At 35.4% G+C, this 27,098-nt stretch overlaps 1 protein-coding gene across 2 annotated transcripts in view; it reads left to right on the top strand.

Annotated features, from left to right (window-relative positions):
- The window catches only part of KDM4C (lysine demethylase 4C), a 261,852-nt gene that overhangs the window by 144,957 nt on the left and 89,797 nt on the right, over positions 1-27,098 (top strand). Inside the window, exons 13-15 of one of the 2 annotated variants that reach the window (XM_066180842.1) lie at positions 13,411-13,592; positions 14,429-14,645; positions 15,557-15,633. In XM_066180842.1, the coding sequence (XP_066036939.1) occupies positions 13,411-13,592; positions 14,429-14,645; positions 15,557-15,633 (476 nt within the window). Of the gene's footprint in view, positions 1-13,410; positions 13,593-14,428; positions 14,646-15,556; positions 15,634-27,098 lie in introns of those variants that run through there. The other variant, XM_066180843.1, reaches the window with a different exon arrangement.

Here is a 27,098-nt window from a genome sequence, read left to right as displayed (position 1 = left end):
TATATATATATATATATATAGGCATTTAGAGAGTCACTGCCTTGTGCAGGCAGGCTACAAAACCTAAGAGATGTACCCAGCATAGGGGTTTCCTTCTCTGAAGTAAATATAAAAAGTAAATCTGCTTTACCCAGCAATCATGTATACAGCCCCCCAAAGGTGATGAATAAAGCCACTTTATTCTGTCAAATGTGACTTGTGAAACTTATGGAAATATATGTCAAACCTATAAATCAAAATGGAAAACAAATGCATTCCTTTTTCATATCACTGTACCATTTTAGTTCTGTAAAGCACAAAATTTTCAGGTGCTGTTTTCCAGAATCTCCTCAGTTAGGAGTTCAAACTAAACTGGAGTTTAGTTCTTACACTCGCTTAGATAGTTCTATAATCTGGAGCTGATGCCATATTTGTGACTATAGGTCTGATTCCAACATCCCTACATACTTCAGTGTTTACCTGGAATTTTTACCTGTTTTTTTTTCCTGTCAATTACATTTTGTTAACAGTTGCTGTTTCTTATAGGTGCAGATAAATTTTCTTGACTTGACAGACAGCATGCCTGTTAATTGATTCTTTTTCTTGTAACTAAGCAATATTATACTTTCAGTAGGCAAGTTAGGCATTGTTGAGCTGACTGCTGTTAAGTTCAATTGACCTCTCATCAATACATCTCCCTCCCTCATCCTCCTATTACTTCAGCCCTGAAGTAATTGATTTGTGTCTTTTGTCTCACTAGTTTTAGAAAGCTATACTCTCAGTTTTTATCTGAGCTGCAGCTTTGCCAGGCATGATACTTCAATTAGCTGTTAAGCATCTTTCTGAAAATTAGAGACAGTTTAGACCCATGATCTGTATTATATATGAGTATGTTTGAATACCTTGAGGGCTAGACAGATCATATTTCAAAAAATGTTATGGTGATTTTACAGGATGATATTTATATTAAGTTTCATCTAGTAAAGTAATTAAAAATTTAATACTTGGTAGGTTGCTCATTTTTTAATTAGAGATTATATTCCTTTTGCCTGCTCATGCTTTTTCAACATTATGGTCGAAACATATTGTGAATTTCCTATTTAAGCAGATTGTGTGTGATATAATCTGGCTTGATGAAGATACGAGGACAGTTTTGAGTCAAGGATTTTTCTAAAACCAAGACATTTTTCATCTCATCCAGTAGTTTGCCAACTTCTTGGTGTATTAATTTTAGGTGAAAGTAGCAACCTTCTGACAAGAAATTGTAAACCTTAAAGTCTTTCCTCTTTGTATGATGATTTTCCTTCTGATAGATAAGAGTTTATTTTGTTAGGAAAGTATGAGCTGTCTTAGAATCAGTAGCCTTTAAGCACGTCTGCTTACTGATTGAAGGAAGTAATTAAGAGTTTTATTGGACATGGCAGTAGTAGGTATTTCCTGGCTGGAACTGGAATTATTACTATTTTCATGCATATGTCTCTCATTGTAATCCAGTTTATCAGCTGACTTTTGTAAGAGCACCAAAAGAGAAACAGTAGCATTTGGGTGAGCAGAATATTTACATCCAAGACAAAGACTGAAGAACTGGTGAAGGAGACTGGCAAACTGTGGCCTCATTAAGTTGCCTGACATATAATGGTGTGTGAGTTAAAGATGCATGGCCAGATGATTTTCTGACTTTTTTCAAGATTGTTTGTGTCAGATTACTAGGGAAGTAATCAGTATCAATGTGTTAATGACACATTTGTCTTTATGAGGGTACTTCATCCATATTCTGGAGTTAGTATAAATGTAATTCAGCATTCATACTTAGTTCTCTCTGGTTTTGGGCAAAAATGATGCTGGCTGAGATGATGATAGTATAGTCTCTTGGTACAGTAATTTCTGATTGTTTTACAAGGGGTGTTTATGTATCGTGCATTAGTTTATATTTTAATTTATCTGGGTCCAGTAAAATAATAATTGCAAACGAAATAAAGAAAGAAGATACAGGCTAGCACTATTGTGAAAAGTTAAGAAACAGGGGCTTTATATTTCATCTGCAGCTTGTATCGATTTCCACAAGTTGGATAGTCTGTAGCCATTTCTAATACACATAATATATATTCAAATTAATACATTTGAAGTCTTTCAGATTGTAGGGTTCTATTAAGAAGTTTCTGTGAATAGAGGTGATCAGAGGATGTCAATAACATGTAGGCAGCATTCTTAGACAGTCAGCCGTTTCAAAATTGTCATTTTGCAAATAGAATACTATCGTGTTGAACAGCATGCTTAAATCTTAGCAGAGACTTTCTGAATTCACTTTTAATACAGAGTTCTTTGGCAGGAATTAGGGAGTTTTTTCACAGGATCACTTGGACATTTGAGTTTTGTGCTTTCTTTTTAGCACTGTATATTCTTACATATGTGTGTATTTCTTTATGAAAAATAATTAGGTTAATTATTTATTTGTTGTCTGTTGGTGCTGTTTTTTTCACTCTCTCTGAAGCCTTTCCCCATGCATGTCTGACTTCTTGTGAAATTAATGCCTAAAAGACTGAGCACTGAGAAACACTAGGGACTGGGGAATCAATCCTAGGATTGTAGCTCAAGCTGCCAGTCCAAGGAAGTAAGTGCAGCAGTACAGTGTGGGCTGTATGTCACACTCAACGTACTAACAATCTTTATGTAATGAACCTTGGTCTTATACTCAATGCTGTATATTAACTTGTGGTAGAAATATTCTGTTGTATTTAATGCAGTTGTATTTCTGCTCACTTAAGCAATAAAAAAGCAAATTCAGCAGAAAGAGCAAGCATACCAACTTTGCATGCACATTGATTGGTCCCAGAGATTTCTTTCCAGCACTGTTTGGTCACGCAACATTAGAAACTGCTTTTAGATTCAAGGTGACTAAAATTTCCCATTGCTCGAAATGATATAATTATAGCATATAGACTGAATTCAGTGGGGATTTTTGTGGATGTTTTTTAGCATTTTAAGCATGATTCAGAATTTCAAAGTCATTTTACTTTCATTAGTTTGTAAGATAAGGAAACAGAAAGAAAGGAGTTTTGTAAACGGAAACAGTGGCTTCTGCTATGAGATAGTATAAAGCCTTAGTTTTTACATTTACTGTCAGCATCCTGTGAGATGTGCTTGATTTGATATTAGAAATCAAACCATTTAAGGCTTGTTCAGTAACATCATAAATAGGCTAAGCCTGCTTAAATTGGGGAGAATTACACTTGTAGATGGAGTTTCTATTCTTTTGTTTCAGAGTTTAAAATGGGAGATTTTGCTTGAAGGTTCTCAGTTCAGAAAGAAATGTTTTTTTTCTGGTGCTGCATGGGTAGATAAGAATTTGTTAACCAATTAATAGAGGCATGTTTATACTTGTCCCATTAGTATTACAATTTCAAGTGTTGCTTTCCCTTTCATAATGTTTTGTTGAGTGAAGTTTTACTTCTTTAAAATACTTTGCTTTTGTGGGAGTATGGGTTAATCAAGCATATAATTTATGTATGTTTTTCATATATCACCATCATTTAGCACTGAAGAGTCCAGCACTATCTACCCCCTCAACAGTATAAGTGTGCTAGAAAAATGTGTTTTCTGTCCTTTTCTCTGGTACCTACATTACTTCTGTTTTGTTTAAATTCAAGTTTCAAGGTATGATTGGCATAATTATAAAAAAGTTCTGACACTAAGAAGTGTGTTGTGTTCTGAAGACCTCAAGAAACCTTTTATAAAAATACGGTATAATCTTTAGTAGGTATTTAGGAAAGGGATATGTTAAAAGGTCAAATAAAAGCTTTTCCTGAATTTCCAGTACTCTTGTCAACCTTGTGGTCCAGCAGCTGATCTCCCGAAATGGCAAGAACTGACAGCTTTGGTTATTACCACTGCTGGCTCTTGTCCTGTGACATATTTCATGAATAGCAGTTAACTGCCTTTAAGTGGACACCACCAGGATCTAAGATTAGCCAATATTTTGATCAAGAGTGGAATACAAACCAGTTCTTCTAACATTTATCCTCATTTGCTGGAGAGTGGTATATGTTGTGATCATATTGTGATTTCCTGCTGCATTAGTGCAGCCTCTCAGTTGCCTTCCCAAGGGTAGCAGTGGAGTTGGTAGGCAAACTGGATGTGACATTTTCCAAGGAGACAGATACCCCTTCTGTAGGGTGATCTTCTGGATCTGAGCTTCTGTTTCTGTAGTTATGATACAAAGAGAAACACAAAAAATGTATCACTTGCATTTATAAAGGATTAATTCATTGATGTGTTGGTGCAGATTAATGCCTAATAAGTTATTCTTGTAATAACTTTAGTTTTTCAAATTAAAAAAAAAAGCCTATTCCATAGAATTATCGTCACCTTTGTCAAAATATGAAGCTGCACTATAAACCATTAGTATTGAAAGTGACTTAATTTTAATACCAAAGGGGTTTTGCTAAATGTCTTTCCTTGGCTGCAAAGTGTGTGTAATATATATATTTTAATGTACAAAATAATTACATTTAATACATTGATTCTTGAAGGAGTTTAAATGCAGTTGTTTCTAGTGTATGAAGTGTTTATGGGGTATTTGTTTTAGTGATTGGCAGGTAATGTAGCTTGAAGATATAAATTTATAATTATAATTTGGGCATTGATTTGTCATGAATTTTGATCTGTGATTGAGTCTGTTCTGCCTTCTATACATAACGTATGAACTTATGAAAAGGCCTTGGTTCAGTGAAGAACTTCTGGACAATCTCAACTAAAATGAACACATTCAAGTAACCTTGTTCCTCAAAATTCACTTATGTTTTGCCCAGAGGAACTTGCGCTGGAATAGTGTATTGATGTAGGTTAGATATGTGCTGCCTGAGAGATACAAAATAACCATAAAATATGTTTTCCCCGCTTGGTACTGTTTTTTCTCTTTAGAGTAGCATGAAACAGGAGTATGTTGGTGACTCTGCTTCTTACTATTTCTAAAACACTCTAACAGCATAACTGAATATTTATTTGGTCATATAGTATTTGGCTGTATGGTCAATGACGTTATATTTCAATTTCCAAAATAAGAAAGTACCACCAAGGAATTCTGTTGTATCTGAGGGACTTGTTTTATTAATAGGCAAGACATGTCTGATGAATTCTTTTCCACTTTTGTACAGATGTATACCCTGGAAGACTATGGTGTTTAATTGGTAAATCAGTAAGCATATACATGGATGGCAATATGAGTTCCTAAATTCCAATAATTTTAGTTATTGATCAAGGGCGTTTTTTTGTAATAAGTACATTGATCACAAACAGATTACATTAGAATACAAAATACAATTTTTTTTTCAAAAGAACTGTGAAAAATTACATGAGGGAATGGAATTGAGAAAGCAGCTGTTAATAAGTGCTATGAATTAAAGCTTTTCAATAGAGCAGATATCTGCTAATCTTTAGCTTGTAGTGGTTTTGTACTGACAACTGTTTTTTTTACTGATAGTCTGTGTAGTAGATTTCAGCAGATCTTCTTTCTGCTTTGATTTTGCTGAGATGCCTCTTTGAACAGATTTATAAATGCAGGGGCTTTTATTTAAATTTACACAGTGCAAAGAGAGGTGAAATTACTGGAATTGCTTAAATATATACCATATATATATAGAGAGATAGATTTAGATATACACACACACAGAGTAATGGAAATTATGATACTAATATGCTGTTGGCAGTTAATACAGATTTAAGAATGTCTCCCTTTCTGTGTCCTCCTGTCCATATTTTTAAAAAGTTGCCTGACTGGCGAGTCACCTTTGGACTTGGCTTCTGGGCATGGTAAGTAGCTCTGTTTCTGGAGGCACTGGATAGGTCATGGACTTCAGCATCAGTAAGAATGTCTTGCTTGTGCTTCACCTTAGGTAGCCAGAATAAGTGGACATCTTTGACAATTTGAACTTAACTGCTAGGTTAAATTCTTCATTCCATATGCACAAAAGAGTTGTGCTTGCAGAATGCAGCTATTTAGGGAATGCTATGAATGAAAGATTGGTTTTTACCCCTTGTAATTATTTGGTATCTTTATGATCTAATGTTTCAAATAGAGAATTATTTTGTTGCAGGAATTACTAAGGGAAAAAAAAAGGAATAATTTTCAAAAATAACAATGCTATGGTTCCGTAAGACTAGTTTTACAGATCGTTTAAAGGTAGACTGAATCTCTATGCTATGAGTCCTCAGAGCTTTCTCTAAGTTAGTTTATCAGAACCATAGCAATGTAAATCAAATACATTGTAGTTACTTTGCAATTTGTTAGAGAGAAAGATTGGGGGTCCAGCACAGCCTGACAGGGTCATTTTACATATTCCACATATTGAAAATGCAGTATAATAGGAATTTAACTTTGTTAAAGTTATGCTTTTTAACTGTTTCTTTTACTTGTTCTAACATGCTCTGTTAATTTCTCCTCTTCTCCTCTTTAGGCATTAGTGCTCATAAATAAATACCCACCCACCTGTGCAGTCCTGCTTTTCTCTCCTTTCTTCAATTTCTTAGAACCTTTAAGTTTTTCATATTCATCTAAAGTATTGGTAGAATCAGTGCTTCCTGCTTTCCATGAAAAAATCATGGTCAGGGTATTCCCATCCCTCCTTTTCAAAGTCACTGGTGAGATTTTTCCAGCCTTTGCTAGTATTTTTACTAACTTTATTTACCGTTTTAAATGGTAGTGATCCTGTCTGCAGCCAGTCTTAATCACAATGAGATTTTTCTTACTAGGTTCTTACTTGTGACTAACACCAAATTAGAAAGAGTGTTTTTGCCAAAGTAATCATTACTATTTTAGTGGGTACCGCTCCCCCTCAGGAAAAGCCTGCTGACTGTGCCAGTTAATGTAGCCAGGTTCTTCTAGATGTTCTGTGTGTGAATAGTTTAGTGAATAATACAGAATTTTCGTATTTGAAATTACATGGGATTTCGATTTAGCAGAGTGATACAGCAATACATTTAAGTTACAGTTAAGATACAAATTATGTTTAGCAGGGTGTTTAATTGTAATATACAGTTCAGTCACAAGATGTACAAATTACATTGAGCAGAGTGTAGCACAGTACACAGTTCAATCACAAAACAAATGTGAATTTCATTAGGGGGCTCTAATACTATGCTGGAGGAAAGTCAGGGTATCCCAGTATCAAATCTTCCAAATCTGTGAAATTGTCTTTTAATTTTTTTTTTTAATGCTAAATTTTTCAAAAGTTTCAAAACATTTTGTTATCTGCTACAACTGATGTCTTATACTATTTTTATATTTAACTTTTTTTTTATTAAAGCACCCCATTACTTAGTTTTGGGAGCTAAACCGGATTTGATCCAGGAGCTCTTTGGCTTAACTTCTAAAGCTCTGATTCAATATAGTTATCTTTACATGCAATTTTTATCAGAACTGAAGTATTAATAGCTAATTTGGCAATTAGGCTCTCTAACCAAAAGTGGATACATACTTCATAGTACTTGTACTCAGTGGTCCCATACAAGAAATGAAAGTTCTCGAACAGTACAATAGATTAAAAACTTCTCCTGTTTGTATTTTGCTGTGAGATCTATGTCTTTCATTACTGAAACTAAAAAAAGACAATTTCTGAAATTAAGTTTGCTGATACACTGCTGGAACAGTAAAGTTTTCAAGTAGAAGACTTTTTCTTGACTGTGGGGTTTGTTGTTTTGGGTTTTTTTTTTTTTTTTTTTTTGTGTGTGTGTGCATGGGTTTTTTGGGGTTTTTAAAATTATTTTATTTTTAGTTTTTTTTTTTTTTTTTTTATTTGTATTATTATTATTATTTCCGTCAGGACATTAGAAACTACAGATAATGTTTCCCAGGGCTGAGATTATGCTCCACTACATGAAAAATAGCAGCTGCTTCTGTGCTCTCCATAGTGGAGAATGCTGCTGTACAAATCCAGGAAACATCAGTGGAACATAACCCCAAGCAGCAAAATCATTGTTGAGATTGGCAAAAGCAAATTGTACTGTATTACTGTCAATGGCTTTTCACATCTGCTGGGTTAAATCAGCAAATGCTGGCAACAGCCCATTCTGCAAATGGCCCAAATGTTTTCTGCTTGATAATTTGAGTTTAACTTAGTAAGCAAAAACCATTCAAAGCATTAGTATTGTGTGTTGGAGCAAGTTTCTCACAAACTGTTAAACCAGTAACATCAGTGAAAACAATTCATTCATTCACTTACTTACTTGGAAAGCAGTATAGTGACTGTTTAGAAATACTTTGCCGTGGAAGGAGTTTCCTTTGTATCAAAACAGGTCCTGGGCTATAATTTTCTTTTTGTCTACACAGTTTGTTTTAATGAATTGTTTCACTTTTCTTAAATATGCGAAGGGATACAGATGCATATGAATAATCATATTTATGAGAACTGGTATTTCTGAAATTACATTACAGAGATTAATTGATCCTATAGAAATACCTTTTCAGGTATGAATATGATAGCAGGAACTATCATCAAGTTTAGTATTGCTAATCATCTTGTACTGTCAGTAATACTATGTCTGAATTATATGTGTTGTGGTTTAAGTCCAGCTGGCATCTAAGCACCACATAGCTGCTCCCTTCCTCCCCCATGAACCAGATCGGGGAGACAATTGGAATATTCTTGTTCCACTTACTGTCAGGGTGGCACAAGATGCAGGAAAGGCCTTGATGCTGTGCAAGCACTGTTGAGCAATAACTCTTTATACTATCAATATCATTTTCAGTACAAATACAAAATACAGCTCCATTCTAGCTGCTGTGAAGAAAATTAGCTCTACCCCAGCCAAAAGCAGCACAATATGATACAGCAAGATTTATGTCAACTGCTAAGCATTTATTTAAAGTCGTATTGTATCATCACGTGTTTCTGCTTTTCTGCTGGAAAAAAAAGCACTTGGTCCAATCACTTAGGAAACAAAATATTTTACCTAATTATGAATTGTATCTGGTAAAGTAATACTAGAAAAAAAAGCATTATATTTTCAGTGAAGTAAAAATGCCCATATAGTCTGGGGGGATTCAAGATCTCTGGCCACTATTAGTGGTGACAATGAGATGTTTTACATACTTAGGAATAGGCTGTATTACATCATCCAGTTAATACATTTTTGACTGTTAAGCCGTTTTAGACTTCAGCATGGATGTGTGATATATTTACAGCAAGAAATGTAACAGAAGTTACAAGAAATGGACTTCATTCATCTAAGAATGATTAAAAAACATGTGCACACTAATCGACTTGAAAAATAAATACCTTTCCTTGGTATTTGTCAGTCTGCCTGTGTGTTCAATCTCTTGAACAGTGCTGTCAATTGTGGTGCAGATTTCCCTGTCATGGCTAGGCAGGTTCAAATCCTGTATTTTTCTTTTATTCTCTCTCACAGTAAAATGTATTTTGTACTGTAGTTAAAAGTTTCCATATGGAAGAATGCTAGGAATGCTTTATTTACTCTTGTCTTGATCACCTCTTAATTTGAAATGTACGTTGCATGCTGAAAAGCTGAAAAAAAAATATTATACCAGAGTTCACACCAAGGAGTTCTTTTGCACACCTGTGCAGAATCCTGTCAGTGAACTGTGAGAAAGTGTCAGGGACTTGATCTGAGTTACAGTAGACACAGAAGTCAAGGTAGATTCCCCAGCTCCGTTGCATGTGCTGTGTAAAGAAAATGCTCCCTATAAACATATATTATGTTTCATATCACTGCATTGGCTGACCTTTATCTTTCAAATTACCAGTCTTGGGCTATGGGTAGCTGCTCTTAGAGCAAGGCAAAGTTATCACAGTGAAGGTTTGATTGCATAATGGTGCATATTGTAGAGTGTTGTTGGTTGCCAGCATTGCATTGTGACTATTCATCAAAACTTGCTTTACAAGAACTGAGAGCATTCTCATGTGCTTTCAAAAAAATGCCAATATATAAGATTATGAATGAAACATCATGTTCATAGTGTTTCGTGAAACATTACATACTGGTCTTCTAAAGTAGATGCATGTTTTTTGGTGGGGTGTGGGGGGCAGTGTATCTTTCACTGTAGAACAGATGCTTTCACCACAGTTTTTGCAGGTTTTGAGTACTTGGAATTGGCACTAGTTCACAGGTGCAGTAAAAAGTATGCTTGCTTATGACAGTGGAGTTTCTGAGATCTTTCAGTCAATATGAACATTACAAATTGTTCTCTGTTCTTACTCTGAGAATCCTCAGTTTAGGTGGATTTTGAATGGAGCCAGCTGGAGGCTGCAGTTGTTTTTTGTCCTTGTAACAGATGCATCTGATCAGAGAAACACTGTGCTCACATGAGTGCCCCAAACATCTACCCTGAAACTACACGCAACAATGTGAGTTAGGAAGGTAAATTTATTTTAGGCTGAACCACAGATCACTCTTCAGCTAAATAGTAAGTAATGAAAGGAGTAATTTAAGAAAATAAAAGGAAGCACTGGATAAACAGAAAAAAAAGAAATCTAAAAGTCCCTTAAGTTTTCCATGATGTTTTTGGACATAAATAGGATATTGGTATTATCAAATCAACAAGTGAAGAAAGGCCATGAACTGTGCCAAGACAGCAATGTTTGTTACATCAAGTAATTATATTCTCTATGCCTTCTCTCAAACAGTTGGAGAGCTGGTTTTTCTTTTAATTTCCTTGCCTATTTTGGTTAACCAGATTCGTAGCTTTTATTTATGGTGCATAACTTCTCTGATTACATGGAAACCAAGAAGGTACCTCCACTTGTACTACCAGAGAAGCTTGTGTGGAGATCCTTCCTCTCACTGATGCTGATAAAGCACACGAAGCATGCAGATAAAACACACAAAGTGAAACTGCACATGTTCTACTGATGTAGAATAGTTACACAAAAGATTGCATGTTGTCCCTGGTGAGGAAGTTGTTTAAGGCAACATTGTCATGTTTTGTAATGGGGTCATGTGCTCTGTAACTTTTTTTTTAACGCCAATTTCTTTTGATATTTGATTATTTCAGTGTGGGTGGGTGAATGTTGATTATAAGGAGATGAACTAATATTTCTGAAGCCCTTGAAAGACAATAGTTTAGGCTCAAGGTTGCCTGGGAAATTCCTGAGGAGAATTTATTAGCCTTGCAGTAGGGATAACAGACTGTGTAGTTCATGCAGAGACAGAAGACTGCAGTTAGCATCATGGAGAAGACAGTCATACCTCAAAGGACATAGAAGGGCACAGAATGCAGAATTATATATGTTAGGGATCAGAGGCAAATATCGAGGAATGTTTGCTTCTAGTCAATAGCTAACTGGAAGTGCTTTAAACATAATGTAGAGGAGAAAATAAATTTGTTAAAGTAGTGTTAAATTTTTATGAGTTTGTGAAAGATGGAGTCTGGTACATATGCATGTGACATATTGTCCCTGACTTCATTTGTAATGAGGTTCAAAAATAAATACAAAACTCTTGAAAGCAACAACAAGTCTATTAAAAGCCAGCTTTATTCTTGTCTCTTGCATTCTTTTCAATTTCTTGGTTGGGAAGGCCTTTGTAAAGATCACACAAGAGGGAACTGAAATTATGGAGTTTATATGAAATTAAGATCTAAATAATGTTTCCATTAAAACCAGAACAAATACAGTTATGAACTCAGCAGGCTACTGTAGGCAGTGAAAAGCCAGAACACTGTATGAGAGATCTGCAGTTCTCAACTGAGAATTGGTTCCAGGACTGTAAATATGAGGATAGATTTTTGAATAAAGAAGAGCATTACAGGATGAGGTTCTGGGCAAAGGCTTCAACTATCATGGGAGAATTATTCAGTGGTGATAATGAGTGGTGCAACTGAAGGATGTCAGTTTCAAAGTAGATACTAGGTATGGAAGATAATACAAACCTTCACTAAAAATTCTGTGTGCCTCTGTTATCTGCATAAGGGAGAATCAAGCTCTGAATTTTCTGTGAGGTCACAACTATAATGAAAATATTTAAAAAATGAGTACTATCTCCTGAAGGAAAATAATGTAAAAGGAAGAATTAAAAAAAAAAAAATCTGTAAGGCTGAAGGTACTTGTAAGATGGCTCTTTAAAGGAAAATTTAAATAGATAGGAAGAGAACTAGAGAAATAACTTTCAGGGCTATGTGTTTTAAAGTTCTTTTAAACTGAAAGCAGTAGAAAAAACATGATTGGACAGAAATTTTTAAGCAAAAACTTTGCTAAGCTTTTAACTTAAAAAGTAAGTAATTCAAAAAGTTATAAAAGTAATACTGGCATTTTTTGTTTATTTTTATCCTTGTGTTCATCTGTTTCTTCACTGCTGTTCACTGAAAAAGCTTAAGTTTTTTGCCAGAAAGCTCGCCTGGTAAATGTTGACACCTTTTTTGCAGGTGTTTTCTTTTTGCCCTTCTATCCAGATTATTGGCAAATGTTTATTGAATTGTTATTAGTTCTTTTGAGAAACTATAAAAATGAATTAAGAATCACATGCAGAATATATTTATTAATTTACTTTTATTACATTTGTCTTGCTTATAGACAAATATTTTAGTCTATATGTTATTCAATGATCATAAAAACATTGCCAGCTTTATAGTGGTTTTGTAGCAATGTGTGATATTTATCGTAGGAGACCCATAAAGCCTCTGCTTTTTCATAAGGTGGAGAAAGCAGTCATGGGATGAAGGAATGTGATGAATCAGCTTAATGTACTTAAATGTTTCTCTGTGCTGGAATTATCTTCTTCTGAAGTGAAGAGTTTTTCTTGAATGCATCATTAGAAAAGGACTGTATGCTATAGACTGGTTTTTTTATCTGAATGTTTAATTAAAAACTTTTCACATTTTCCTTTCCACATTCACATAATTGTTCTGATTGACACCTACATGCTTTCTCATTGATTGTGAAATATTTAATAGTCATTGTCCATATGATCCAGCATGCATGTCTCTCTACTTCTTAGATCTGATTGTTCCTCATTACACCCTGCCTATAATGTTTGCCTTTTCCTCCCCTTTGGAAAATGAGTGTCACTTTCCATGAAGACTTTGTGAGGTACCATCCTGTGTGAGATTTGTCTGGTGCTGTTGCCAGGATGCAATATGTTTCATCCATAAGGAATTTTGGGCAGTGTGCATGGAGGGAGAGGGGGTAGAGTTTGGAGGGATTAAGGAGACAGTGGGAGAGTGAGACATAATGTTGTTGATACAGATACAAATTGTAAACAGTATAGCTACTTTCTTATGCTCTACCTGTGGCGGTCAGCTGATGACACAGGTGTCAAAGCACTTAATTGTGTTTTTTTTCTGAGGCAACATTCTTCTACACTTCTGCATCTAAATTTGCACACAGATGTCTTGTAACATTGTTTGGTCTTTGTTAGCACGTTAGATTCATTGTTTATTTCCATTCCATGACTACAAAATAGTCATTGTTTGCTTTCTGTTAGAACTGCCTGAGACTGCCTTAGTTGAAGAGAAAGTTCAAGAGTCAGAGGCATGGGCCAGGCCTCTGGTCTACCTGTGGCAGACAAGACCATGCAATTTCAATGCTGAAAAAGAATACAATGCAGCTTGTGCAAAAAAGGAGCCTCACTGTGCCATTTGCACTCTTCTCATGCCATACTATAAGGTAAGCAAGATTCTCCAACTTTGTCTCTGGATGAAGTGTGAAATAGCTGCCTGGATGCTTAATTTCCAAGAAATTATAGAAAAGATAAACTTACACATTTCATTTGTAAGCGAGGTAAATAAACTCACTGCCATTAAAATTAGTACTGATACTGTGTTCACCTGCATCTATCCTTGGCTGCAGACACTGTATGCCTCCTACTACCATTTCAGCTTAGTGTGTGTGTATTTTCCCTTGAAATTACACTTTTTGGTGTGTGAACCCAAGAAGGTTTGTATCTTCTAACTATTTCCTTATATGCCCATCTCCAAATACTTTTTATCAGAGTCTCTTTTATGCTGGCTTCCTTCAGTGTTGACGAAATAAGTGTTTTCATAGTACTTAGGCCTTCTCAGGAAAAATATTCCCTTGGAAGCCATCTAATGCAGAGCACTGTTTGATACTGTCTTGTGGAATTACTGTGTCAAATGGCAAGTAAAAATGGTGTTGTAGTACTGTGTTGCTAATTCTGAAGGTGCTAAAGTCAAATTTCCTCAGCATGGGAAAGAGGAAAAAGACTTTTATTGTACCAGACCCAGTTAAATGGCCCAAGAGGTACAGTACCACTGAACACCACTGCAATAATACTGGTTTGCAGGCTGAGTGCTATTCTAGATGTCACAGTTATTTGAAACAATCAAGGTAGAATAACTGTGATAAATACCTAGAAGCAGTTAATTTTCTCATGAAACTGTTACTACGAAAGGGGGGAGGGGTGGAATAGTTTCATCATTGTCAAAAGGAAGAGTAAGACTCTCCTTTCTTTTACTTAAATATAGATTTCATTTATTTCCCAGCCAGAAAATCAGGATGAAGAAAGTCCTACTTTCAGTGAAGCAAATTCAGCAGAAACATTGATGGCAGAAAATGAGAAGACCAAACCTCTTATTCCAGAGATGTGTTTTATTTGTAGTGAAGAAAACACTGAAAACTATCCATCAAATGCCTTTGTTGAAGAAGATGGAACAAGTCTTCTGATTTCATGTGGAAAGTGTTGCGTACGGGTTCATGCAAGTAAATAATCTAATTGTTTTGTTGGCAAAAATGTAATTTTAAATTTTGCTTTATTGATAAATAGTAGTTATCTAGGCTTTTAGCATGTCTTTAAAAGTACTTGAAGAACATTTCCATTTGTAATGGTTCAATCACTGGCTAATTTTTTTTGAAAACTACATTACATTTTCTCTGACTTTTTTATAGTTGCTGTGAAAATATGGAAGAATTTACTCTTGTCTTGTAAACTTCCGATGATCACAAACTTCTGATTCTTCTTTCTGTTCTAGTGATTTAATTACTCTTTTGCTTCTCTATTTAAAATCACTGTGCAATGCTAGTGTGTCCTTATTAAGTAGTTAGAGAGAAATTCTCCTGGAGGACTTGTGACTATTGCTATTAAATTTGGAGATGCATTATTTTCATTCACTTAGCATTCTTTTTATTGCAACAGTAACTAATGAATGCATGGACTTTTCTGCAGGATCTCCTAAAGACTGTAAAACTGTAACAGTTAAGTCTAAGAAGTCCATGAGATATTTGGAAATACGGTATATTTGCACAGAATAAATGTCAGTACATTAAGCCAAATTTTTACTTGAGGGAGAGTTGGTGATATGATCTTGCAATGACAAAAATAAGAAATTCATTGTGATTTTTGCTTTTTGGGTGCTTGGGGTTTTTGTTGTTTAGTTTGATTTGCTGGGTTTTTGTTTTGTTTGTTTTATGGGGATTTTTGTGGGTTCTTATTTTTATTTAAGTTTTGGGAAAATACATTTAATAGACTAATATTAGCAGTAAGCCTAGATTGTAAAAGTCTCCTTTGTCACAGGACAGACGTGTGTTTTACTAAGGTTTATAAATAATTGAATTGTATGACATCATTGATAAAAAGGCAGAATATAATAATGAATCTAGCTGTCTTATTCTAGGTTGCTATGGTGTTCCTTCTCATGAAGTCCATAATGAGTGGTTGTGTTCTCGTTGCAGAAAAAAAGCCTGGACAGCTGTAAGTTGTTTAGCTATCTAACACACTAGAAATTAAGGGAGGAAAAACAGGTAGCATGTGCATTATTTCATGTGGTATGCAGTCTGCATATTTTTTCTGATCATACTTTCTGGGGAAAAACTGTTTGTAAAATATGAGTAGATTTCAATGCAAAATATAATGGCATTTTGAAAGACAAACTTGGAGTAATTTCATAGACTCATGAAAAGGATTGGCTAACAGGATATAGTTTTACAAAAAACATTGTTCAGGCAAGCAACTGAAAATTAAAATGCATGTAAAAGAGAGAAAGAGAAAAAGAAAAAGTGACATTTTTCCTAAATTGGTATAACCCAATTTTTGTGTTTCATTGGTTACCAGAATACCCTATGTTCAGGTCACAAACTGAAAATGTCATCAGTTCGGTAGAATCTGAAACATCACATGACAATGCTTAAACTTTGTACTAGAAGCAAAGCCTGAAAATAATCCATATAACAATCTTGCTGCTCTCTTCAGCTTTGGTAAAAGTCCAGCTAAAGAACTGTGTGTAACACAGTAGATGTACAATGTTCAAAAAAACGTGATGGAAGATACAAGAGTTGTAACTGAAATTGCAGTAAACCAGAATTCTTTTAATCATTCCTGATAGATGTAAATCATTCCATAAGGGAGAATTGAAAAGATGTAATCTTCTTAGTATAGTGAGGGGAAGGTAGAAAGAAAAAAAGGTCACATTCTGTAATGTCAAATTATATGTGTATAATTAAGAGTAACATAAGCAATTTTTTTCCTCTTGTGTCTAATCAGATTGTCTCCAGGAATAACTTGTACCCACTACTCCTTGTATTTTCCATGTGACTCCTTGTATGAAAGGGAGTTTTTGTCTTGTCTTTTAGGGACAAGATGACTTGTAGAGGCTTTAAGCTGCATCAGCAGAAGTTAATATTAATAGCAGGAAATTTTATTAATTTTTATTTCTAAAACTAGTGAATGACAGGGCTAGGATATATAGAGATTTTATAGAAGCTACTCCTTTAGGATTTTTAAAAAAATGTTATGGAAACATTTTTCAGGAATAGTTGAAGAAGATTTGATTGTGCCTTGAGGCAGAATGATAAAATAGACACTGAATTTCTTTTTTTCTACAGTTCTCTTTTGCTTGTTTGGATAGTATTATTCATTGCAAGCAATGTGGCTGTAGTTGTCTTTATTAGTTTAGTATCCAACTTAAATATGCTGGTATATTTTTGCTTGTGTGGTTCCTCAGTCCTGACATCAGCATGATAATAATTGGTGATGTGTGTTTCATCCTATCATTATCTAATGATAGTGTTTCTGTCCCTTCAAAGTTTGGATGATAACCTTAGATTATCTAACAGCTTTTGCTTCAAAATAGTACAACACTTTTATCTAATCCTAGAATTACACTTAAGATGATATGGTTGTCTTTTAACCAATCTTCTGTACATTAAAAATGACAAGTTAATTAAATATACTGCTATCCCAAAGTGCTACTTTCCATTTTAAAAATCAGCAATTCAAGTTAGTCGTACCAACCTGCAGCCTAAAGTTTTATGCTTCCTTTGAATTAAATGCATATGTTCCTTTTCTGAATAAATTTTTTAAATTTTCATAATTTTTTTCATATAATCATAGAATACCAGGTTGGGAGGGGACCTCAAGAATCATCTGATCCAACCTTTTTTGGCAAGAGCAAAGTCTAGACGAGATGGCCTAATACCCTGTTCAGATGAAATTTAAGTGTCCAATGCAGGGAAACTCACCGGTCCTCTTGGGGAGATTACAGCAGAGGTTCTCAGTGTCAATTTTTTTCCTCTTGTGTCTAATCAGATTGCCTTCAGGAATAACTTGCACCCATTACCCCTCATATTTTCTATGTGATTCTTTGTAAGAAAGGGCATCTCCATCTTCTTCGTAGGCACCTTTGAAATACCGGAACCAGATGATCATGTCTTCCCTAAGCCTTCTTCACTCATGGCCAAACAAACTCAATTTTCTCAGCTTTTCCACGTATGGCAAGCTTCCCAGTTCTTTGGTTAACCAATCTCTATGGCTCTTCTCTAGACCTCTCCATCCCAGCCACACCTTTTTTGACCAAAACTGAACACAGAATGTGTTTTCTATACCTGTTGTTTTACATATAATATGTTAATGGTATGTTAACCTGATTTTTAGTACCATAAGTCTCTCTGGAAAGGGAGATGAAATTAAAGAAAATTCCTTATTTGCACAACATTATTTTTTTTTACTGTAGGGAATATAGTGTGGATATATTCTACATTCAAACTGACACAGTTGAGGCTTCAAGTTTCTATATGAATTAAATAAAAAATCACATTCATTTAAATTTTTTGTCTGGATAATCATTCCTGAAAAAAATGCAACTGTTGCAGAAGATCTGAAACAGATCTGTAGGAATTATATATACATGCCTTCTAAAATTTACTATTTTTATATCAGAAAAGTGCACAAGATGGGAAGACTTAGTTATCAGGAAATACCAACTCCCTGAAAATCCAGCTTTCCGGATGTTTGCAGTTGTTTCCCCTACACTTCATATTGATTCCTAGAAGGAGATTTAGCTGAAAATGACCTGTCTTAGAAATTCCCTTCTGGCTAAGGGATTAAATCCTGAAGAGAAGATTGATTGGAAAACAAAGAGAAAGAAAGTTTTGTGTAAGAAAGAATATAATGGAAGTTATGAAGTTATTGGTACAGCCTTGTTTCAGAGTTCATTTCTTAGGAGGAAAAAATCCTTCTCATTCCTTCTCTTACACAAAATCGTTTCAAATTCTGTTAAATTATGCTTTCTTAAAATCACAGCAGTTATGTTAACTTTATGGAAAATTTGGTCTCTATTAGGCTTCTGTATATCAATATGACTTTGGAAACCAATGAAGTGTGAGAGCACTGTAGGAATGAGAGTAGTCTTAATAGCTAAATCAGACTTTTTTATGTGTGGATCCCAACTATGAACATCATTAAAATATGGAAATATAAAAATGTCTGTGTGGATTTGGATTGACAGAGCCAGACTTTTCCTTGATGGCTGTTCCATTTTGTATTATCAGAGGAAACTGATTTTGGGATTCAGAGGCATCCTGGTTTCTTGCAGTTTCAGCACCTTTAAGTAGCAGAAGTAGTATGCTTTACAATACTTTATGTCAAATTTTCACCCTTGAGGATATACCTGCATCCATAATACATAATACATCTTTATATTCTGTTAGGCAGTAGGTCCTTTTTGATAACAGTTATTGACAAAAGAGAAGAGTGATACAGAATGGTCTATGCTAATAGAAAAAATAGCCATAAATCAATAGCCCAAAACAATTAAAAAAAATCAAATAATATTAAATAAGTCATCTGCATGGATCCTGAAAGTGTAACTGTATTCATATAAAGTACCTTGATTGAGAACAAACGCCTCATTAATCTTAAATGCTTCAGCTAGAAAAAGTTAGTGAAGTCAGGAAGAATAATGACTGGCATTATAGCGAATGCAACGTACTGTACAGTGAGTAAAGATGTGGTCACCTAATAGCTATAATACATAAACATGAAGTACCTTTGTTATTTAGAGGACGAAGGGTTTGGGACAAAAAAAGAGACAGAAAAAAGAACAAGTCAGGAAACAGGTAAATACACTTCAGTGGCTCACTTCATGATCAGGTAGATCATGATCATAAGGCTACGAAGGGAGATGCATGACTTTTCATAAGTGGTTCTTGCATTGTTCTCCACAGCACTACAGAAACTCTTAAGTACCTAATCTGGCTAGCTGGGACTGATTTTGAGAGCAGATTCTATGTTTAGATAGCTTAGCAGAAATTCTTTTTCTATAGATGACCATTTCATACTTTGTATATTATTTATTGAAAATCAATCTTTGGGTTTATTTGCATTTTATGGTTAGAGTAGCCCTTTATGTAATTTGAAGGATTTTTAGTTTCTTTTTCCCAAAGGCATCAGAAAAGTGGCATGTGAGAGCTTTTCCACATTCCTGCTCAGAAACTGCCCGATTTCACTCTACTGAAAAGAATGATTTTGATTGTTCTTTTTGTAGTTGTGCTCTTCTCTCTGATACAGGGGGATCGTTTCCATTATAAACTACTGTTTAAAAACTACCTGCCAAAATTGACACAATACATGTGAGTTGGTTATACAGTGTCTTAATTTTCAGACTGATTTTTCTACCAAGCTTTAAATGCATTTGAACATTGTTAATAAAAAAACCCTATGGGACAGGAAAATCTGGCTATAACAGAAAAAATAAAATCCTGAATATTTCTGTGTTTTTTTTTGTTTTCAGAAAAATAAGACCTGATGGTTATTTTTTAAAAAATATTTTTAATTTTTTTTTTTTTTTAAATCTGGGTTTTTGCAAACCTCTGCAAAGAAGTTTACTTACTGGGAGAATTTTAAATACTGATGGTAACCATGTATGGACTCAGATGTGGCGAGCATTGTATTTCTTTTTGATTTTGGTATTATACTAGTATCAGGATACTTATTGCTTACAAAACTCAGTCTTTGAAACAACGTATTTTAACAGGTTTGTAAATATGGGGTTTCTCTGATGCTGTCACAGAAACCAAACTGAAAACCATTAAACTCAGAAAATATGTTTTTAACGTAAGTGCGAAAAGGCTCAAACCTAGAGCTCATTTTGACCTTTTACTCCCTTCCTTGGAGTTTGCCAAATCAACTTTTGCCACTGATATCTGTGTCAAAAGGCTTTGTTTACCTCCAGCTGTGTGGGTATTCTCACATTACAAGGAAGGGATTCCCTGCCCGGTGAATTATGTTTTCAATCAGATGCAGCATCTGACCCTGCTTGGAGATGGAATTGGACCAGAAAAGCTCCCTCAATCTCAACAAATCTTGATTCATCCTTGAAGACTGTATTGATCTCTAGAGGTGCTACTGCAAAGTCATTGAGAGGGAAAACATGCTAAAAGTAGCCAGTAGCAGGATATTCTGACCTGCCCAGCTGGTATTATGCTGCTTTCTTAAATGTATGGATTTTCGTCTGAAGATGCTCAGGTTTAAATCTAATAGTTGCTGTCTGTAAAAATGGGAATAAGCCTACTTTTCTTTGTCGTATATAAATATATATTAGATACAACATCATTCCTGTTTTGTTAGCTGAGCATTTAGTCTCTGTGTTTGTAGAATCATGGAAAGGTTGGAAGGGACCTTAAAAATGGACATGGTCTTTCACTAGACCAGGTTGCTCAGGGCCACATCCAGTCTAGCCTTGAACATTTCTGGAAATGTCTGGAATTTCCAGGAGTATCTACAACTTCTCTGGGCAACCTGTTCTAGTGTCACACGACCCTCAAAATGAAGGATTTCTTTCTTATATTACCTAGACCTATGCTCTTTCAGTTTGAAGCCTTGTTTTATCATGTTTCTTGTTGCCTGTATTGGTTTGAAAGCAAAACAAATGAGAGACTCCAAGTCAGAGATACAATTTAATAGGAAAAAAGGAAAGAAAGTAAAATAAAATAGATGCAATAATACGAAAAGCCACTGACAGAGTCAGAATACAACCTGAGCGTAGTGATGGAAGCAGTCCAGATGAGGTGGTCTTCCTGAAGCAGTGATCCTGTAGAAAGGTCTGGTAGCTCGGGTCCTCTGGGAATCCAGTGGGTAAGCGCCCCTCTGGTGTTCAGAGTCTCAGCTTATATCCAGGCTGGAATGCTTGGTTCCTCCCTCTGGGCGGAGCATCTCACAATGGGATGGTGAGTCATGTGATAAGGCCTGATGGGCCCATTAACAGGAGATAGTGCAGGAGGGGGTTATCTGTGAGCTGTGTAGCAAAGGTGCTGATGGGCCATTAACAGAAGATAATCCAGAGTGGAGGAGGCAGGGAGCACTGCCTCACCTGGTTTCAACAGTTCATGAAGATGGTGGTAGAATATACTTCAGCCCAGGACATAATCCCCTTTAGATACTGGAAAGTGCTATAAGGTCTCCCTGAAGCTTTCTTTTCTCCAAGCTGAACAACCCCAGCTCTCTCAGCCTGTCTCCACAGGAGAGGTGTTCCAGCCTCCTGATCTTTTTCTTGGCTTTCTGTGGACCCACTTCAGCACATCTTTTGTTGGGGTCCCAGAGCTGAATGCAGAACTCCAGCTGGGATCTCTTAGAGGGCCAGAATCACCTCCATTTACCTGCTGGCCACACTGTTTGTGATGCAAACCAGGATGTGGTTGTCTTTGTAGGCTGTGAGCCAGCTCACACTGAGCTTCCGATCAACCAACAGCCCCAACTCTTTCTCACCTGGGCTGGTCTTTATTGATTCTCCACCCAGCCTGTATTTGTGCTTGGAATTGCCCCAGATGTTTTCTTCTGTAAAAGTGATTTTTGCAGTCTCTCTGTATTTTGCAGGAAGAATGATCAGTTTTGTATTTTCAATGGCTTATTTAACTTTTTTTGGAAAGCTGATGTCATTCCTTTTGACTCCTCTTTGAAAAGGAAAGTGTAATCTTTATTGTTCATTTGCATGGGAACAGTTGTTCTTTCTACTGTAAGGATTTTCTAGATCTGAGTGACCATTAACCACTATGACAGAAAATACTCCAAATTCAGGGATCTAATAGTCTGCATTTTATACTTTTTTGGATGTATTTACTTCATATATTCACATTTTAGGGAGAAAGGTTACGTAGTACCCACCCCTTTCAAGTGTGAGAGTTATTTTTACTCCAGTTACCTGAATGAGTATTTTGATTTTCATTTCAGTTTCAGCCTCAGTTCTCATTCCTTCTTTGGCTGTGGAATTCTCTCCATATTCCCATTTTCCATCTCACCTCTCTTTCTTGTCATTTTGAAGTCTTCTTATCCCAGCCAGCTCTCTCCTGCTCTTTGCAGTCTTGGAGATCACTGTTAATAATGCTATGGACAGTGTAGTGAAACAGTACTTGCTCTTTATATTATTGTTGCTTTGCATTGGCATGATATGGGAGCTGCAACTGCAAGGAAATTTTTGGCTATCCCTAAATCAAGGGCAGAGCAGACTGAATGATTGCAGGATTAGGTTACTAATGTGAAAATTAAGTAGCTGATGATTTTTAAACTTTAAATTCTGAAAGGTGGATATCTTGAACAGACTTGGATGCATCTGAAAGAATAAAATGTTCATCCATGAAAGAAGCCTGGCCACCTTATATTTTCAAGAACTTACTTCAGGCTTGCAGCCAAAGATCTTTCCACATGTTAAATAGATATTAGCCTGTGGTGGATATCTCTTTCATGGAATTACTCGGCCTCCATAATCAGTGTGATCTTTCATCACTTACTACACAAATGAAGGTTGTGAGTTATACTGGTAGCATCTAGCAGCTCTGTTAATAATGGTGCTCCTGGTCAGGAATTTGAATCTGAATCTTTTACTAGATAAACATCAAATTTTCTGCAGTTTATTATTTTTTGGAAATATTTGGTCACTAAATAAAGGAAGTTTGTCTCCGAAGGTAATAGCTCGAAGTGGATATAGTAGCGGACTTTGAATTGAAATTCAGTAATTTCAAAAGTTATTTTCCAAGTGAAAATTATTCACTTGGTGTAGAAAGATTAACATATTCATTAGTGGACCATTGCTGAAAACATTTTCAAGAGAAACACCAACCCATTTCTCTTTACAAGAGCATAAATATAGACACAAATATAAATAAGCTGGGAAAATTAGATATCTAAAATGTAGCAATGCCACATCCAAATGCACACCTGTGTCAATACTACTAGGACTGTGACCTTGGGCATTACATTGCAATTGAGAGAGAAGATGGAAGACTAAGGATATCTATTTTCAGTTCAAAGATTTCTATCGAAAAAGCCAACCAGAATGGCTTGAAGAAAACAAAATATGTTTAACAGCCATGTCTCTAGAATTTGTATCTATTTGGTTTAGCTGTGACAGAGTTGAATATTAGATGCCTGTTTTAATTAGTTCCTTTTAAAGGAGACTAGTTAATCGGCATTATTTTGACACATCTTTGGGGCAGTTGACTCTTGAAAGTGTTTTGATCTCTTATTACAAATATTTCAGGGGAAAAAAACCAAACCCAAAACCTTTCCTAACCACTTTTCTTAGGTTTTTAGATACTAGTCAAAGTCAATGGACAGCAAAAATAGCTGATAAAAAAGGGTGGAAATACATTGTTTACTGAATAGGTAGTGTCCTATTTGGTGCTTGAGACATTATCAAGGGGTAGTGACTTAAAATTGTTGGAGGGTATAGATTAGATGTAAGGAAGAAATTCTTTACATTGAGGCTGACCAGAAAAGTGGTGGATGCCCCATCCCTGGAAGTGTTCAAAGCCAGGTTGGATGGGGTTCTGAGCAACCTGGTCTAGGAAGGTGTCCCTGCCCATGCTGGGGGAGTTGGACTAGATGATCTTTAATGTTCTTTCTAATGCAATGCTTCAAATCACCAGCCAAAATTTATTGAAACTGCTTGAAAATACTGCTTCAGGGAAAATCACTTCTAAATACAGCTGTGACAACAGAGTTACCACAATAACTTTTTAAATGAATGACAATAATATATTAGCAAAGTTGCAATTTTTTTGTGTGTGTTTTGGGATCACAGAGTGGGAAAATGAAATGTATATTATATGTAATATATATTTCAATGTGCTTAGTGCCAAGCATTTGGATTTTCATTAATATCTAGGTATTGTTTCTGCATATGAAGGTTTAAAACTGCAGGTTACCTAGAACAGTAAGATGTGCCATAAGAATTAAACTGAAGTGTATTCTAGTCTTTTATTCTCTCTTTCACAGCAAGAAATTAATACCTGATGAAGAATATGTGTCTTGAACAAGCATTCCTAATACTTTCTCAATCTCCTACAATGTGGAAATAAGAAATTGTCTTAGCCAAAGGCAGTCTTTCTATTTCCTTAGCAAAAAGTAACCATTGTTGGATTTCTTTTTCATGAACTTATGCAGCTTCTTTTTCAAATAGTGTAAAATTTTAGCACCCACGTCTGGCAATGTGGGTTAGACACATACTGTGCGAAGAATCTTCCTGATTTTTTGTTTGTTTCTTTGTTTTGAATGTGCTGCTAGTTTCCTTCGATAGCAACTACCTTCTTATTGAAACTTCTAGTCAAGCCCTTTTCCAAGTCTCGTTTTCTCAGTCGCATCTGTCAAGCATTACGCATATTTTTAGTGGCTTGACCAGCCACAGCTTGCATAATTACCTCTTTTGCAGAAGCTGTTGCAGGAGATGTTAGCTGAAGACAAGCTTTTGGCTTATTTTTAGTGAGGCCTGTGAAGTAAAGGCAATCAGAAATGAACAAGATCTTAATAAATTACTGAGATAATCTGGAAGAAAAGAGGTAATTAGAGAAAAGTGGAAGATGCTGAAGCTAGAATACAGACAAAGGATTGCAGAGCAGTGATGTCAGCCTCTGCTGTAGAAAAAGTCCTGAAGATTATTGTCCATGTGCTACACAAGTCATGTCTGTGTAAGCACATCTCGCCAGATGTGGGATAAAAACGAAATATATTTTGCCTGATATCATTGAAGATCTGTTCTCATTGCTTTTCAGAAGGGAGAACAAGGCCACAGATGAAGTCAGCTAGGTGGAAAAATTGTGGTTGTTTAACTGACTAAGAGTCTATAGATGGAAAATCTCAAAAAAATAAAGGGACAATCTGGGGTTTTTATGTTTGTCATGCATAAAGGAAAAAGGAAGAGGCTTAAGCAGGAAATCTACTTGTTATTTTTAATGAAAAGCTCCTTAATGGCATGGTTGCCAAAGAACTGGAAGAGATTATTAGGTTGCTTATGAAAACTACATTTTAAGAGGAAATTTTTGAAAATGTGTAAGGCACAATTCATTAAGAGTAAGATATATTTTATTTTACCCTGTCTTCCGCTGACAGAAGCATAATTTTTTTCATTCAACTGGATAAATATAAAAGATGCTATTGTAATTTATAGGACCTTAGTAAAGGAGAAATAGCAGTTTAACAAGAAAGGTTCATGGTCATAATTTTTAATAAAAATAACTGTTAGATGACTTAATATATATCCCTCTGCTATGACTTGGCTGATTTCTGCTGCCTTGCTGTGTCAGACAGCTTCCTGTCTTCTATGGAGATAGCTATTGCTGATGAAGTATGGGAACATGGAAGTGTGAAAACTGCTTCTTGTAAGCATTACTGTGAATTTGACTGAGTTTTGGCAAATACTAAAAAAATACTCAAAGACAAGCAAATGTATTAATTTTAAAATATAAATGAGTGTGAACAGGTTTGGGTTTAGTGTAATAGTTATCCATACAACAATAATTAATATGCAGCTATGCCTGAGTAGCGACATACCCTTCCAAAAAGGTAATCCATCTTTTGGATGTATGTAGCAAAGAAAGCATGGTTAATTCACACTGACTGGAGGCTTTTCCAGCAATTTCTTGAAATGACTGAAGCAGAGAAGTGAAATAAGGGTTGGTGGTTGCAAAAATGTTTCCTTGAAAGCAAGGGGAAACATTTAGTCCAGAAACAGTGAATATGATATGTATTGTTATGAAAAAATGCATTATTTCCATAAAAAGGCTGAAAGATTAAATGAATGTTACTGTATAAAACTTGTGAATTATATGAAGATGTCTTGCTTTATACAGATACTGGAAGAGAGAAAGTCTTCTTGTAATTCTAGAATGTTACGGAGATTTTTTAAGGAGATGAGCAATTTAAAATGGTCTAAGATTTAATTTAGATATGTATAAAATAATATACCTATGAAATTATCATTTAATGCAAATACAAATGACAAAATTACTTGTTTAAAGGATTTGCAAAGTAATAATGAATGAGAGATTGGACACCTGCTAGGGTGGTGCTTTATAATGAAATGCATTCTTCTCCTGATTTTTACATATAGGCTGACAGCAGGCACACAGGGATGCACAGACATGCTCTTTTTCTGTGAGAACAGAGAACCACAGAATCAGAGAAGAGTTTGGAAGGGACCTTTAAGTTTTGCATAGTCCAAATTCTCTGCCATGAGCAGGGACATTCTCTCAATTAGATTTCTCAGAGCACTGTAAGACCTGACCTTGAATATTTCCAGGGATGGGGAATTCACTGCCTCTCTGGGCAATCTGGTCCAGTATTTCACCCCCCTTATTGTCAAAAAATTTTTCCTTATTTCTCATCTATATTTAAAACCATTTCTCCTTCTAAAATGTTTTCCCCCATCTTTTTTATAAGCCCCCTTTAAGTATTGAAGGGCCACAATGAAATCTCCCCAAAACCTCTACTTTTCTCCAGGTTGAACAACTCCCTCAGCCTGTCTTCATAGGAGAGGTGCTTTTGGAGCACTGGACTACCTCAGCAGGTCTATGTGCTTCATGGATAATAACATGGGTAATAATTACTAGGTCACATGTTACTTCACTGCCACCCATGACACATATGCATTTACTAGGAGTATTACTCTTTGT

Source organism: Chamaea fasciata, unplaced genomic scaffold (genome assembly GCF_029207755.1).
Source record: "Chamaea fasciata isolate MVZ Bird 193981 ecotype frontalis unplaced genomic scaffold, bChaFas1.0.hap1 SCAF_4, whole genome shotgun sequence".
Lineage (NCBI taxonomy): Eukaryota > Metazoa > Chordata > Aves > Passeriformes > Sylviidae > Chamaea > Chamaea fasciata.
The sequence above is the reverse complement of the archived record's forward strand: the minus strand, read 5'-3'. Positions and strand labels throughout refer to the sequence as shown.